Below are 16,885 nucleotides of genomic sequence, written 5' to 3' on the forward strand. Positions count from 1 at the left end.
AACTTTAAAGAATTTGATATTGCATTCCGTCGGACAACAAAAGAAAAAGAGGGTTTAAAAAATTTACTACAATATTCGACCGGAGTAGATGACAGTTTGTTTTCTAAAAGGTATATTACACTCGTATTGTATTTGTTACTATTATGTTTGCTATCAAGCCTACCAGCGTGATCTAGTCTATACATGTCATTTTCGTAACCCAATAGCTACTGCTCCATCTAAATATAATATAGTAAAATGAAAACACACTGAACTCAGCTCATTTTATGTTAACCAAATTATTAAATATATATATTTAATAGTCTAATTCGGCTTATAAATTTAATAATTCTAATTCTACCCTTAATCCTAACTGACGCAGTCAACTACCTAATTAATTAGTAAATAAATATCTGAACTCTAAATTTATCGCAATAAATTTTTTTCGATTCCAACTAAACCTAATTAATTATTCCACTTTCTGAGTCACAACTTAAACTAACGGCTCATACGAAATCAACTAAACATTAAGTTCGGCAAACTAACTAACATGATATAGTCCATAAACACCAACTATACTTAAAAATAATACCATAAAAAAATTTTACTAACATAAAAAATAGTTAACAAAAAATCTAACTAACATACAATCAGTTAGTTTGTCATTCTAATTAACATATAATCTATAACTAATTATTTTAACTAACATGTCAACAGTTACTCTAACTAAGCTAGAGAAAACTAACTCTAAGTAAGGTAAAAAAATTAATTCTAACTAAACTATTATTCACTGACCTGAAATTGAGAAAGTTGTCGCAATAAAACGTCCAAAATACAAGATAAAAGAGGAAGAGAGTGAATTTAAAAGAGAGTGAAGAAAAAGAATACAACAAATACAAGTGATCTCACTAAAATTTTATACTGCACCAAACTCAACATAGAATTTGTGGAAAGTGTGGCGAACTCTAGAATTTATATAGAGTTTGCCAGATTGGGCGAACTCCCTTAATTACAAAAAAAAAAATTGTATCTCGGAAAATAAAGTTTGAATTTCGGGTTTGGGAAAAAATAGTTTATTTTATTTTATTTTATTTGAGAAAAAAAATCCCCCAATCAAGCACTTAGAATGATTGCACTGAGGGTCATACCAACTTCTTTTTGCTGAGGAAGAGGAACTTTCGTGATATCTCACTATATGCCTATTATTGATTAATGCTTTGCAAGCATTATTGCAATACTATTGCTCTCTCTTCGTTACATTCTGAAAATCCAATCACTCACCGATTAATTTGCTGTTGTTGTTATCTGCATCATATCATGGCTGAAGCACTTGTTGTTGGAGCTTTAGTTTCTGGCTTCGCCAACGTTGTTCTTGACCGGCTCATTTCTTCTGAGTTTGTCAACTTGGTGGTGGGCAAGAAGCTGGATCGGAAGTTGGTTGACAGGCTGAAGACTGCTATCTTGGCTGCTAAAGTTCTGGCTGCTGACGCTGAGCAGAAGCAGTTTGGAAACGAACTCGTCAGGGAATGGCTTGATAGTCTCAGGGATGCTCTCTACACTGCTGATGACTTGCTGGACCGTGTCTGCACCAAAGCTCAAATTCGCAGCAAGGTACGCACTCGGCTTCCTCACTTCCTTGATCTGTCTAGTAGGGAGATGGTGACTAAGATAGAAGAGGTGGTTGAAAGAATAGAAGATCTTGAGAAACGCAAAGATACCCTTGGTCTCAAAGAGATTTCAACGGATAGCTCCTCATGGAGACCTCCATCCACTTCTCTTGTCAAGGGGAATGTGTTCGGCAGGGATGGTGACCAACAGGCACTAATCCAGATGCTCAATGACAACAATCATCATGGCTTGTCCGTCATCTCTATTGTTGGTATGGGCGGGGTTGGTAAAACTACTTTAGCACAATGGCTCTACAACAATCAGGATTTGATGGACGGGGTTGATCTGAAAGCATGGATTTGTGTTTCTGAAAATTTTGATGTTGTTGAGACTACAAAAGATGTTATAAAGGGGATCTCTTCGGGTGTTTGTAGTCTTGACAGCTTTGATTTACTTCAACGAGATTTGAAGGATAAACTGTCACAAAAGAAGTTCTTCGTTGTGATGTATGGAGCGAAGATGCTGATAAGTGGAATAGTTTTATCACCCCTTTTCAACATGGGAGTAAGGGAAGCACTATTCTTCTAACTACCCGCAAGGAAAATGTTGGTCCAACAGTCCAAAATTATAACTCTTACTCTCTCAAGGGACTGTCAGATGATTATTGTTGGTCTATTTTTGCGTACAATGCATCCTTTCCTGAATCAAATGGGAGTTTAGAACTTGAAGGAATTGGTAGAAAGATTGTCGAGAGGTGTGATGGCTTGCCATTAGCTGCAGAAACACTTGGACACTTGTTGCACTCGGAGCATCGTGTTGAAGAATGGAATAAGATACTATTCAATGACATTTGGGAATTTCCTGCGGCAAATTGTAAGATTGTTCCTGCATTGTTAATAAGTTACTATCATCTGCCTGCTCATTTAAAACACTGCTTTGTTTATTGTTCATTGTATCCCAAAGATCATAAATTTGATAAAGATGAATTAATCTTGTTGTGGATGGCTGAAGATCTTTTACGACCACCAAGGAAGGGAGAGACTTTAGAAGAAGTTGGTTGCGAGTGTTTTGAGGACTTGGCTTCAAGACTATTTTTCAAGCAGGACACGATTAATGGGAAATATTTTGTGATGCATGATCTCATGCATGACTTGGCAACATTTCTTGCTGGAGATCTTTATTGTAAATACTCAGAACTCGGTGAAAATGAAGAGATGAGAATTCTAACTCGTCATTTGTCATACGATCATTCAATCCCGGAGAAAATATGCTCCTCTCGTAAAATAGAATCTTTGAGACATTATTGTATATCAATGGTTGGAAAGTACAGGCAGTGTTACCATGTGATATATTGTCAAAGAATATATACTTAAGAGTTTTGTCCTTTGGTAGACTCGATATATTTCCTGATTCAATAGATAAATTGATCCAATTGCGCTATTTGGATCTTTCTAAGAGTTGTATTAAGGTATTGCCGCAGTCATTATGCAACTTGTGCAATCTACAAACTTTAAAGTTAGAAGATTGTGCAATGTTGACTATGCTGCCCAATGGCATGTATAAGCTTGTGAATTTGCGGCATCTTGATATAAGAGGTACTCGTCTGAAAGAAATGCCAAAAGGAATGGGCAAATTAAAACTGTTGCACATTTTAAGTTACTACATCGTAGGCAAGTCTAAAGACAACGGAATCCAAGAGTTAGGAGGGATTTTAAATCTTCATGCATCACTTGAGATTCGGAAGTTGGAGAATGTGGTTGATGCCAATCAGGCAAGGAATGCAAGGATAATAGATAAGAAGCACATTGAGGAGTTATTGTTGGAATGGTCTCTGTCTTCAGGTGATGATATGGTTTCAGATGCACAAACTGAAAGAGATATACTCCACAGTTTGCAACCTCACAGTGGCTTGAAAAAGTTTAGAATCGAGGGATACAAAGGTAAAATATTTTCAGATTGGATTGGGCATTCCTTGTACCAAAACATGACAAGTGTATCTCTCAAGTCTTGCAAGAATTGCTGCATGCTGCCTTCACTTGGACAGCTGCCATCTCTTAAGTCCCTGAGCATCAAAAGTTTTGGTGAGCTGAAGAGCATTGGCAAGGAGTTTTACAAGAATGAAGGCCATCAACATTCTTCGCCTATTGCACCGTTTCCCTCACTCGAGACATTGGAATTTGATGAGATGTCATGTTGGGAGGAGTGGCACTTACCTGACTCAGAAGCCTTTCCACAGCTTAATAGCCTTCAAATAAGAGAGTGTCGAATGTTAAAGGGAGATATGGTTAATCAGGTATTGATGAGAATTGTTTCTTCCTCGTCGAATGTTTCCAAAGTGCGCCAACTGGAAATACGAGAAGGACTGCATCAAAAGATGACACTTGATCGGGATAGTTTATCAATTAGAATATTTAAATCTGTGGTATCGTTAGGGGGAAATTGTTTACCCAAATCTTTGCAAACGCTCAAAATCCGGGGCAGACAAATTGAATTATTCCAGCAACAACACAAGTATGATTTGGTAGATCTACGAATATATTCTAGCTGTGATTCACTGACCTCATTGTCGTTGGATGCTTTTCCCAATCTCGAGAATCTGGAGATAATAGAGTGTTCAAATCTGGAATCAGTTTCAATGTCAGAGCCACCACACGCTGCTCTTCAACGTCTCACCATCTCTAACTGCCCCCAATTTGTGTCATTTCCCCAAGAAGGACTGGCTACACCCAACCTGACTGATCTCGATGTTAACGGGTGCTCGAAGTTGGAGGCATTACCACGTGACATGAATAGTCTTCTCCCAAATTTACAGTATCTTGACATACGAGGTTGCCCAAACATTTGTAGGTTGCCAGATGGTGGTTTGCCGCCTAACCTGAAAGAGCTTGTTGTAGGAGATTGCGAGGAACAAGAGAGGGGTCTATCATGGTTGGGCAATTTAGACAACCTCACTTATCTCATGATTGTTGGTGGCATTAAGAGCAGAATAAAGTCATACCCAGAGGTGGGTTGGCTGCCTCGCCTTCCCTCCCTTACCACTCTACATATCCAAGACGTTTTCACTCTGGAGACATTGGACTGCAATGAGCTTCTCCGCCTCACCTCCCTTCAACAATTGCACATTGAGAACTGTTGGAGGCTGGAGAATATGGAAGGAGAAAAGCTCCCTCCCTCTCTCTTAATACTCGAAATTGACTGCTGTGGTTTGCTGGGCAAACACATCGAGAACAAGCATCGACGAATTTGGCCCAAAATTTCCCACATCCCCACCATATCATTGAATAAGAGGATTCTGGATTCGAATACGCTGGAGTTGTCAAAAGCAGAGGGAAGCATTGAGGAGTGCGCTTTTTCCAAATTCTGGAAGTCTGTTAAGCAGCACTTTTCAGCCTCATCATCATGTTAAGAATGAACAATGGGATGAAGAGAATCTTGACAGAGAAGGTGAGGACTACTACCCTTCAGATGCTGTTCATGGGTATCCAGATGTTGATTTGCGTAGTCCTTTAATGTCCACTTGTGGCAGTAGTATGTTCAACAGTCTCTGTGTGAAGGTCCGGTGATGGCGAGGGAGGGATTGGTGGTGCCCGGCAGCTAGCATGGAAATGGTCGGAAAAAGGAGGATGATTTAAAAGAGTTTTATTTGCTGGCCATTTTAGCCAAACTGCTCTTTATTCCAAGCAAACAGTTGGATCCGCAATGGTTCATCCATCTCAGGCTGCTTCAAAGGGTCCAATTTGGAAAGATCTCACTGAACCTGGGGTTAAGCATGCGTTGATTGTTGAGATTGGGATACAAATTCTTCAGCAGGTAGTGTATATATATATTCATGTTGTTTCAAGTTTCTTTCAGCAACAAATGGCCATCAAATTCTAAACATTTAACATCTATGCAGTTTGCAGGGATAAAGGGTTCTGTATTACACTCCTCAAATTCTTGAAGAGGCAGGTGTTGAAATTCTTCTTAAAGATATTGGCATTAGCTCCAAATCTACATCATTCCTAATCAATGATGTCACAACCTTGTTGATGCTTCCTAGTATAACTTTAGCTCATAGATATCTTTGGAAGAAGGTATGCTTTTTCTTCCTTTTTTTGGGTTTGGTAATAGTAGTCTTTCCCGTGAAAACAAAGTAATACTAACATTTTGTATTTATTGAAGCAAATGGTAATCTTCCCGTGTTTCCGATATGTGATTGGACATAGACAAAGCAGAGGCAAACTAACAGAATTTGTGTATTTCTGTTATCATTACAACAACACGCTGGAGTTGCCAAAATTTAACCCTTCAAATTGGCCACTATACTAAGCTACATACCTGCAGCATGAAATGGAAGGTTTAATTATGTTTTAGGAATTTTTTTTTTTGGAAAAAAGTACACTTTTTAAGCATCTTCTATTTGCTTTTATTTGTTCTCTACTTGTCACAAACAGATTCCTTGATGTGCAGGCAACTACTACTCACCACGATTCTTGTGTTGATCGTCTCACTTATGCTTTTGGTTGTTGGAAACACCTTAGAGTTCAGCCTCATCATCAATTTAATTCTAAGTTCATTTGAAGGGGTAATTAAGCTGGATTGAGGTTTTTGGGAACCGAAAAAGTGTGTTTTCTGATTTTGGCTTCATACATGATGGAGAAAGTTGGAGTGGCACTTATTATTGTTGTTGGTATTTTTCTCTATTCCTCTCTATAATTTTATTTTCTGTTTGGAGCAGTGAGAAAATGGATGATAGCTCGATTTGTGGAATATAAAATGTTGTTTCTATCTTTGCCAATTCTTTATGATAATAGAGTCAGCTGTTGTGTTGCAAGATTCATATGGGACAGTAAAAGGAATCGGAAGGATCAAGTTATTGATGTATAATCTTTTTTTACCATAGATAAATCCTTTGTTAATAGTATTAGATGCCTATAATAAGCTATTTCTAATATAAAGGTTCTGTAATAATAACTATTTCTTCCTTTATGGATTTTGACTCGTTATCAAACAGATTTCTGAGGTGATGCAAGTATGTAGCTAATGCAGTCAAGATTCAAAGATTATGCTCTCCACATTTGAAGATGACAATCATGTAACTGAAATGATCATTATGAGAAGGTGAAGTTGTATAGTGATGCCGTCAGCAACAATTTCATTCCTATCAGCTTCACTCAATGGTGTGTGCAGTTTGTACATATATCAAACCAATGGGTGTCATTTCTTTTCACTGTTGACTCTAAAACCAAACCAATGATCCAACATTGTGTTCATGAGGTTTTCACATAATTGTGTGTGTGGTTTTTGTGATGACAAACACTTTAAGTCTTGAAATGTTTTTTAATGTGTTTCAGAAGATCCACTGGGAAAGGGAAGTACATTTGAGGTTTAGTAACCAACCATATCTAAATTATCTTCGTTCAATCCAAAGTTCAACAGAAGATGTGCTCTGTTTTAGCTTCAGGTTGGTATAGTTACTCTATTCCTCCTTACAATTTACTTTTCCTATTTTTGTTGGGAGAAAGAAAAAGAGATGATGATAGCTTGATTTCAGAAGGAAGTAGTTATATGTAGTTCAGGGAAAAATGGTGTTTCTACCTTTCCCATCTTTTAATGTATATGCTAAACTAAATGTACTATAAATATCAACTTAATTTTGGTTCCTTAACTGCTGCCAAAGCTGTTACAATGCCAAAACTGCAATTCAGTGGTGGAGCTTGTAAATTTAAACAAAAAGATGCAACGTTTCTAATGCATTCAAGTTTATTACATGAATTTATAAATACATCCACTTTTGAAACATGTCATGAAGAGGATCATACTTTTACTAAATTGATAATTTAAATTCTACAATTTTGTGATCAAACTATTGTTGAAATATTCTTTTAGAAGAATTTCATATCATGTAAATACTTGCCTAAAGTTTTCATGTCTCTTTTGACATTTAGTCCTGCTAACTACTTGAATAATATGCACTGGTATGGATTAATTTTGATGTAATGGACCTCAATTTTCATTACCATATTGTCACTGGAATGATAATTTTTTTTCTTTTCCGGTTGATTATGCAGTCACTATAAATCTGCAGTCGGAGAGTGGTCCAATCTTGGTTTTGGCTAAAATTTTGATAGCAAGTTCTGGATTTACTTTTTCATTCTGAATGGTTGGACGAATAAGATAAGATTTGGAGGGTGAGATATGGCCTGCGCACGCAAAGTAGCTCTGGTTTTGTAAATTTTTCATGTTTTTGGCTCCATTTATATGCATTGGTGCTTGGTTGTTTTGATTTACTATAAGCATGATTTGTGCACTCATTTGAGCTTCTCTTGTATCCTTACTTGATTACAATGGTACTTGTTTTTTGGTCTGAATGATCCGTAGTTTTTACCTCTCACATTGAGATAATTTTCCATGTTAAAATTTCGGTGTCTTGTCCTGATTTTTATTTTTCTGGTTTCTGTTATTTGTTGGCTGCCACTGTTTTGTGTATTGTTACGCCAATTATTCTCTCAAGCAGCTATTCCAATTGATGATGTATTTGCCAAATCAATGTTTTCTTCTGTTTCTAAAATTGGGAAGTTTTACCTTTAATATTTGGAATTTGTGTGCTTTTGCAACAGAAAAAGTACTTCTTTTCCCAAAAGGAAGAAAGAATGAAATTTACACAATTTGCTATGAGATGTTATCTATGTATTCATGAAATTTCATATGAATAAATATAATAATTATTGCCTCAGAGGATTCCTATTTGCTAGGATGTATTTCTTGAGAAGCATCTTGTACAATAGATTAATCTTGAGGATAGGAACAAAAACATGGAACTATACTTGAAAGAAATTCTAGAAAGAATCAGAGAGAACAAGGAATTTCTGAAGTAAAAATGAAATGAATTCAAGCTCTCTATAGTAGTACGTTGGTATCATTATGCTAAGAATGAAAATCCGTAATAGCATTGATTCGCAAGAAGATAATTGTTAGGATTAGCCTAATTTCATCGCCATTCCGAGCTCAGTGGGCTTTCACATGAGTTATAATGTCTGTATATAGAATTCTAGTTCTATAACTTCAATGAATTTTGAGGTTATTATTTGCTTCATAGCTAAAATTACTACAAAGTTTCACACATGCACAGATGTAGCACACTGGATATGAAACTGCAAATGCAATTTTGTGCACTGTTTATTCTAGCCCAAACTGCTTATGATATTATTATAAGGGCATATCCTAAACCTGCATGATATTATTATGGTGCATTATTAGTTAATTGCTGTGTTCATTTAGTAGAGATGACAGCTAAATGCATTTAGAGAAGCAATGATATTTGAAGAAGAAGAGATCAGAACTAAGACAATAGAAGCTGCTAAAGTTGTTTCAGATTTGAAGCTTCACTAGATTGCATGGCTGCATTTACCAAGTTTCTTAAATAGATAAAGTTTGTCTGCACTCGTATTTTTGGAGAAAATAGTGTAATCAGTTTCTTAAGTTGAAGAAGTAAAATAAAGCTTTAGATTATGTAGGCTTAGTTTGGAAAAACTTTTTAAAGAGGTATTTGTATTTTTTAAAAGCACAAACTCTTCGTTTTGTGCTTGGTAATCATAAATAGTCTGTTTGCAATTTTCGAAAGATAGAGATGCTTTTGAAAGTACTTAAGGTGGAACTTTTCAAAGTTATATAGTTTGTGGCTTTGTATTTATCAAAATTAAAAAGTCTAATATAATCTCATACATTAATTAATTTCTAAATATAACTCTTACATTTATGTCTATTATAGTAATTTAAATTTTAAATTTTAAATTTTTTTTATCAAAAATAGTTGTTTGTATTTATTGAAAATTATTTTTAGTTTGATTTACTTAATATAGATGTTACAACTCTTAAAAGGTTATCTTTTAAAAATTAGACTTCATAAAATATATTTAAAAAAAATGTTACCAAACTAAATGGTAGTTAGTTACCTGCAATTAAGCATTGTATCAACTATGCAATGAATGATTCTACTTGTCTATTTTTTGGAAGAGGCAAATACCAAATCGATACTCGAAAGATTCTGACAAAATAGTACCTGACTTTTGTGATTGTCAAAATAATCCTTGAATAATAGCATTGATTCACAGGAAGATAATAGTACCTTACTTGTGCAGCAAGCTTCTCTTCATTCTCAGCTTGTTCCTCTTGCTGTGTTAACTTCTTTTTGTTTTCCTCTTCCCTGTGGACTAACAAAGAAGAATATGATATTATACGATGATCCTACTTTAGATTATATAGTTAATTAATTTCCATAAAGACTAGTTTCCGAGTTTGCTTTGGTCTCACTTTTGCTTTTTGATACTTTGTTTCATTCTTCAAAGAAGAATATGAAAAAGAAGTAAAGAGCAAACCCAGTATTGCACTCCACGCGATGCCAAAGTCTTTTTGCTGAGGAACCTTTATGTTTGTGATATCTCGCTATATGCCCATTATTGCTGAATACCTTGCAAGCATTATTACAATATTCCTCTCTCTTCCTTACATTCTGAAATTCCAATTACACATTGATTAATTTGCTGCTGTTGTGATCATCACATCATGGCTGGAGCACTTGTTGGTGGAGCTTTTCTCTCTGGCTTCATCAACGTTGTTTTTGATAGGCTCATTAAACGTGAGTTTGTCAACCTGGTGGTGGGTAAGAACCTGCACCGACAGTTGGTTGAGAAGCTGAAGACTGCTCTCTTGGCTGCTGAAGCTCTGGTCGCCGACGCGGAGCAGAAACAGTTCGGAAACGAACTTGTGAGGAAATGGCTTGATAGTCTCAGGGATGCTCTCTACACTGCTGATGACTTGCTGGAACGTGCCTTAATCAGAGCTGAAATTCGCAACAAGGCACGCATTCGCCTTCCTCGCTTCTTCCTTAATTTGTATGATTGGAAGATGGAGACTAAGATAGAGGATGTGGTAAAAAGAATAGAAGATCTTGAGAAACATAAAGATACCCTTGGTCTCAAAGAGATTCCAACGGGAAGCTCCTCATGGAGACCTCCATCCACTTCTCTTGTCAAGGGGAAAGTGTTTGGCAGGGATGCTGACCAGCAGGCACTAATCAGGATGCTCAATGACAAAAATGATCGCAACTTGTCCGTCATCTCTATTGTTGGTATGGGCGGTGTTGGAAAAACAACTTTAGCACAATGGCTCTACAACAACAAGGATTTGATGGACGGGGTTGATCTGAAAGCATGGATTTGTGTTTCGGAAAATTTTGATGTTGTTGAGACTACAAAGAATGTTATAAAGGGGATCTCGTCGGGTGTTTGTAGTCTTGACAGCTTTGATTTACTTCAACAACATTTGAAGGACAAACTGTCAAAAAAGAAGTTCTTCATTGTTTTGGACGATGTTTGGAGTGAAGATGCTGACAAGTGGCATAGTTTTATCGCCCCTTTTCAACATGGGAGAAAAGGAAGCACTATTCTCCTAACTACCCGCATGGTAAATGTTGGTCGAATAGTCCAACACTATAACTCTTACACCCTCAATCAACTGTCAGATGATGATTGTTGGTCTATTTTTGCGGACAATGCATCCTTTCCTGAATCAAATGGGAGCTCAGAACTGGAAGGAATAGGTAGAAAGATTGTTGAAAGGTGTGATGGCTTGCCGTTTGCTGCAGAAGCACTTGGACGCTTGTTGCGCTCAGAGCGTCGTGTTGAAGAATGGAATAAAATACTGTTGAGTGACATTTGGGAATTTCCTATTACAGACAGTAAGATCGTTCCTGCGTTGTTAATAAGTTACTATCATCTGCCTGCTCATTTAAAACATTGCTTTGTTTATTGTTCGTTGTATCCCAAAGATTATAAACTTGATAAAGATGAATTAATCTTACTGTGGATGGCTGAAGATCTTTTACAACCACCAAGGAGGGGACAGACTCTAGAAGAAGTTGGTTGCGAGTGTTTTGATGGCTTGGTTTCAAGACTATTCTTCAAGCAGGTCGAGAATGATGACGAGAAGTATTTTGTGATGCATGATCTCAAGCATGACTTGGCAACTTTTCTTGCTGGAGATCTTTGTTGTAGATTTGGTGAAAAAGAAAAGATGAGTATTCTAACTCGGCATTTGTCATACAATCATTCAATCCCTGAGGTAACATGCTCCTCTAGTAAAATAAAATATTTGAGGACATTATTCTATATCAATGATGGATCTCATATCGGGAAAGCACCTGCAACATTACCATGTGACATATTGTCAAAGAATAAATACTTGAGAGTTTTATCCTTTGGTAGAATTGATATATTTCCTGATTCAATAGATAAATTGATCCAACTGCGCTATTTGGATCTTTCTTGGAGTGATATTGAGGTATTGCCCGAGTCATTGTGCAAGTTGTGTAATTTACAAACGTTAAAGCTAAAAAATTGTTTTTCCCTAACTATGCTGCCTAATGGCATGTGTAAGCTTGTGAATTTGCGGCATCTTGATATCAGGGGTACTCCCCTGAAAGAAATGCCCAAAGGAATGAGCAAATTAAAACAATTGCACATTTTAAGCAAGTTTGTAGTGGGAAAGAAAGAAGACAATGGAATCCAAGAGCTAGGAGGGCTTTTAAATCTTCATGGATCACTTGAGATTGAGAGATTGGAGAATGTGGTTGATGCCAATGAAGCAAGGAGTGCAAGGATAATAGATAAGAAGCACATTGAGGAGTTATTGTTGAAATGGTCTCTGTCTTCAGGTGATGATATGGTTTCAAACACTCATACTGATGAACAAGATATACTTGGAGGCTTGCAACCACACACTGGCTTGAAAGAGTTAACTGTTGAAGGATTCAAAGGTGAAATATTTCCAGACTGGATTGGGCATTCCTTGTACCAAAACATGACAAGTGTATCTCTAGAATGTTGCTGGAATTGCTGCGTGCTGCCTTCACTTGGACAGCTGCCATCTCTCAAGTCCCTGAGCATCAGAAGTTTTGATGAGCTGAAGAGCATTGGCAAGGAGTTTTACAAGAATGAAGGCCATCAACATTCTTCGCCTATTGCACCGTTTCCCTCATTGGAGACATTGGAATTTGATGACATGTCATGTTGGGAGGAGTGGCAATTACCTGACTCAGAAGCCTTTCCTCAGCTTAAGAGTCTTCAAATAAGAGATTGCCCAATGTTAAAGGGAGATATGCTTAGTCAGGTATTAGTGAGAATCGTTTCTTCCTCATTGGATGTTTCCAGAGTGCACGAACTGAAAATAAAAGAAGATGCTGAAAGATGGGATAAAAAGATGAGACTTGATGGGGATAGGTTATCAATTAGTGGATTTGAATGTGTGGTGGAGTGTGCATTTAAGGCAAGGATCATCCACCATCTAACTTCCCTCCAAGAAATACAAATCTCATACTGTTCATCTGTTGTATCCTTGGGGGGCAATTGTTTACCCAAATCTTTGCAAAAGCTCAAAATCTTTAATTGCCGCCAAATTGAATTACTCCAGCAACAACACAAGTATGATTTGGTACATCTACAAATATATCAAAGCTGTGCTTCACTGACTTCATTGTCGTTGGATGCCTTCCCCAATCTCGAGAATCTGGAGATAGAATGGTGTTCAAATCTGGAATCAGTTTCAATGTCAGAGCCACCACAGGCTGCTCTTCAACATCTCACCATCTCTAACTGCCCCCAGTTTGTGTCATTTCCGGAAGAAGGACTGGCTACACCCAACTTGACTCATCTCAATGTTAGCAGGTGCTCGAAGTTGGAGGCATTGCCACGTGGCATGAATACTCTTCTCCCAAATTTAGAGTCTCTCGACATAGCAGGTTGCCCAAACATTTGCAGGTGGCCAGAGGGTGGTTTGCCGGCTAAACTGAAAGAGCTTAGGATAGGAGAATGCAAGGAACAACTGAAAGGTCTATCATGGATGGGCAACTTGGACAACCTCACTCATCTCACCATCTCAGGTCATGGCAGTGACAACATAATAGAGTCATACCCAGAGGTGGGTTGGCTGCCTCGCCTTCCCTCCGTTACCACTCTACATATTCAAGACTTTCATAATCTGGAGACATTGGAGTGCAACCAGCTTCTTCGCCTCACCTCCCTCCAACAACTACACATTTCATACTGTCCAAAGCTGAAGAATATGGAAGGAGAAAAGCTGCCTTCCTCCCTCCAACAATTACACATTTCATGGTGTGAGAAGCTGGAGAATATTGCAGGAGAAAAGCTGCCTCCCTCTCTCTTACTACTTCAACTTGATTTCTGTGGTTTGCTGGGCAAACACTGCAAGAACAAGCATCAACAAATTTGGTCCAAAATTTCCCACATCCCCACCATTCAAGTCAATGGCATACAAATTCTCTGAGTAGATCTTTCTGAACAGGTAATTCTCTAACCTTCATGTTTGTCATGGTATCACAATGAAATTCACACATGCATAAACTTCCTTTTCCTTCCAAGTCAATTTTTTTCTCTTTCCTTAAACAACATTAACCACTTGAACTCATATGCCAACTGGAAAATTGGCATCCTTTCCTTTCATTTATCGGAAAGCTCTCAGTTTGCAGTTGTAGTTAAACAAATATCCTTTCTTACTCTGGGAAACCGTCATTGTTATCTGTAATACTTGTTAACTCTCATATTTTGGGTGTTTATTTTTAAATAAATGGATGTATCAAATTTAATATTTTTTACAATCTTCTGCAGGTAGCTTGTGCACATATCGAGATGTAATCCTATACATTGGCTACACATCTTCATTTAATTCTGTGTTCATTTGAGGTAGTAATTAAGCTGGATTCATGTATTAGGAAACAGAAACTCTGTTTTCTGATTTTGGCTTCAAGTTATTGAAAAGCAAAGACATGATGGAGCAAGTTAGTGGCACTTATTACTGAAAAGGTTTGGTTGTTGTTGGTATATTTTTCTATTCCTCTCTATAATTTTCTTTCTTTTTTGTTTTTTGCACAGAGAAAAAATAAATCATAACTTTATTTGTGGAAAGAAAATAGTTACAAAATTGTGTCTGTATTTATCAATTCTTTATGATCATAGAGTTAGCTGTTGTTGCAAGATTCATGTAGGATAGTATAAGGAATCAGCATGCATAAGGTGTATAAGTTTTTTGCTCATAGATTGAATCTTACATAAAAAATAGTAGTAGATGCCTATAATAAGCTATTTCTAATATTAAGAAAAGGTTCTGTAATAATAACTATTTCTTCCTTTTTGGATTTGGACACGTTATCAAACAGATTTCCCAAGGCGACGAAGGTATGTAACTAATGCAGTCAAGATGCAAAGAATATGCTTTCCATATTTGAAGATGATAATCATATACCTGAAGTAGTTGAAGAAGTTGTAGTGATGCCATCAGCAACAATTTCGTTCCTATCAACTTCACTCAATGGTGTGTGCAGTTTGTACCCAGTGGGTCTCATTTCCTTTCACTGCTGACTCTAAAATCAAACTACTGATCCAATATTGTGTTCATGAGATTTTCACATAATTGTGTGTGGTTTTTGTGATGACAAACACTTTAAGTCTTGAAATATTTTTTAATTTGTGTTTCAGGAAGTACATATTGAGGTTTGGTAACCATATCAAAATTATCATCATTCAATCCAAAGTTCATCAGAAGAGGTGCTCTGTAATTTTAACTTCAGGTTGGTATAGTTACTCCCTTCCTCCGTACAATTTACTTTTCCTATTTTTGTTGGAGTAAGGAAAAAAGATGATAATACCTTGGTTTGAGAAGGAATTACATGTAGTTCAGGGAAAGGTGGTATTTCTACCTTTCTTATTTTTAAAGTATATGATAAACTAAATGTACTAAATATCAACTTAATTTTAGTTCTTTAACTGCTGCCAAAGTGGTTACAATGCCAAAACCGCAAATCAGTGGTGGAGCTTGTAAATTTAAACAAAAAGATGTAGCATTTCTAATGCATTCAAGTTTATTACATGAATTTATAAAGACAATCTTGATAAACTTTCTCCTCGTTGAAGAAAATATTAGGTCGGGGATTTAACTGTCAACTCTTTTGAAAATTATGTGAATTCTTAAACTACACGTCTAGTCTAATAATTAATTTTTTTTTGTTCAAGCATTTTATGAAGATGATCATACTTTTACTAAATTGATAATGTAAATTTTTACAATTTTATGATCATACTTTTTGGGTTGATTATGCAGTCTCTATAAATCTACAGTTGGGGAGTGGTTCAATGGTGGTTTGGGCTGAAATTTTGACAGCAAGTTCTGGATGTACTTTTTCGTTCCAAATGGTTGGAGGATTAAGATAAGATTTGGAGGGTGAGATATGGCTTGTGTGCGCAAAGTAACTCTGGTTTTGTAAATTTTTCATGTTTTTGGTTACATTTATATGCTGTGGTGCTTGATTGTTTGACTTAATGTAAGCATTTGATTTGTTTACTTATTTGAGATTTTCTTGTATCCTTACTTAATTATAGTGGTACTTCTTTTTTGGTCCGAATGACCCGTGGTTTTTACCTCTTATGTTAAGAGGATTTTCCACGTTAAAATTTTGGTCTCTTGTTTTTATTTTTATTTTTTTTACTTCTGTTATTCGATTGCTGTCACTGTTTTGTATATTGTTATCCCAGTTATTCTCTCAAGCAGCTATTCCAATTGATGAGGCATTTGCCAAATCAATGTGTTCTGCTTTCGAGTTCCTCTTCTTTCGAGATCTCAACCTTCACCCAGCCTGATGATTCCTCAGAAGATTGAACCTCTTCCTGCTCTTCCATCTGCTGTTTGGGCTCCGGTTGAGTGTCTTTTGCAGCAACACTACATTCCTCTTCTACAGTGGGTGGAACTCTTTCAGCTGCAACATGCTTCACAAGTTCGGACTCTATTGTTCCTTCTTCATCAAGAAACCCCACTGGAAGCTCCATCATACGTTCCATATCTTTGTCATTCACAGATTTAGACTCTACTGTTTCTTCTTCATCAAGCAATCCAATTGGAAGCTCTATAATAGGTTCTACTTCCTCCTCTTCATGATCTGGTTCACGCTTTAAAATTTCTGTTCCACCATCTGCTGCCACGTTCAATGCCGGATCAAGTGGTGACTGAAACAAAAAAATAACGAAACAAATACATACTTCATGCAACATTTTATTACCAAATCAAGGTATATTGAAAAGAAATTGCTGATTTGATATTAAGTAAACAGCATCAATAACACATATCTGAATAATTTCCAGCTTCAGCAAGAGCCTCATTATATTCTCTCCAAGTGCAATCCTCTGCTTCTCATCATTTTGTAGATCAGAAGAGTGCTCAAACGCTTGAATAGAAGTTTTGACATTAGTCAACT

General features: G+C 36.7%; 2 protein-coding genes across 7 annotated transcripts; both read left to right on the forward strand.

Annotated features, from left to right (window-relative positions):
• The first annotated feature begins 1,076 nt into the window (after nucleotides 1–1,076).
• On the forward strand, nucleotides 1,077–7,986 carry LOC112733128 (putative disease resistance RPP13-like protein 1). Of its 5 annotated transcripts, XM_072213274.1 has the most exons (9): nucleotides 1,135–2,460; nucleotides 2,599–5,397; nucleotides 5,483–5,660; nucleotides 5,749–5,923; nucleotides 6,037–6,256; nucleotides 6,381–6,447; nucleotides 6,581–6,746; nucleotides 6,921–7,030; nucleotides 7,638–7,986. In XM_072213274.1, exon 1 carries the CDS (start codon nucleotides 1,192–1,194, stop codon nucleotides 2,173–2,175), a length of 984 nt encoding a protein of 327 aa, XP_072069375.1. In that variant the 5' UTR covers nucleotides 1,135–1,191; the 3' UTR covers nucleotides 2,176–2,460; nucleotides 2,599–5,397; nucleotides 5,483–5,660; nucleotides 5,749–5,923; nucleotides 6,037–6,256; nucleotides 6,381–6,447; nucleotides 6,581–6,746; nucleotides 6,921–7,030; nucleotides 7,638–7,986. The 5 variants fall into 5 exon arrangements, with proteins under 5 accessions (XP_072069373.1, XP_072069375.1, XP_029146801.1 ...); XM_029290968.2 differs by having other exon boundaries at nucleotides 1,222–5,397; XM_072213272.1 differs by lacking the exon at nucleotides 6,381–6,447 and having other exon boundaries at nucleotides 1,077–5,397; nucleotides 5,490–5,660.
• Nucleotides 7,987–10,027: 2,041 nt separating this feature from the next.
• On the forward strand, nucleotides 10,028–16,088 carry LOC112733117 (putative disease resistance RPP13-like protein 1). 2 transcript variants are annotated; one of them, XM_072213267.1, is made up of 5 exons: nucleotides 10,028–13,926; nucleotides 14,250–14,459; nucleotides 14,798–14,952; nucleotides 15,117–15,208; nucleotides 15,739–16,088. In XM_072213267.1, the coding sequence occupies exon 1, from the start codon at nucleotides 10,132–10,134 to the stop codon at nucleotides 13,906–13,908; it is 3,777 nt and encodes a 1,258-aa protein (XP_072069368.1). In that variant the 5' UTR covers nucleotides 10,028–10,131; the 3' UTR covers nucleotides 13,909–13,926; nucleotides 14,250–14,459; nucleotides 14,798–14,952; nucleotides 15,117–15,208; nucleotides 15,739–16,088. The 2 variants fall into 2 exon arrangements, with proteins under 2 accessions (XP_072069368.1, XP_025637776.1); XM_025781991.3 differs by having other exon boundaries at nucleotides 14,250–14,444.
• The last annotated feature ends 797 nt before the right edge of the window (nucleotides 16,089–16,885 follow it).

This window comes from Arachis hypogaea, chromosome 2 (assembly GCF_003086295.3).
Source record: "Arachis hypogaea cultivar Tifrunner chromosome 2, arahy.Tifrunner.gnm2.J5K5, whole genome shotgun sequence".
Classification (NCBI taxonomy): Eukaryota; Viridiplantae; Streptophyta; class Magnoliopsida; order Fabales; family Fabaceae; genus Arachis; species Arachis hypogaea.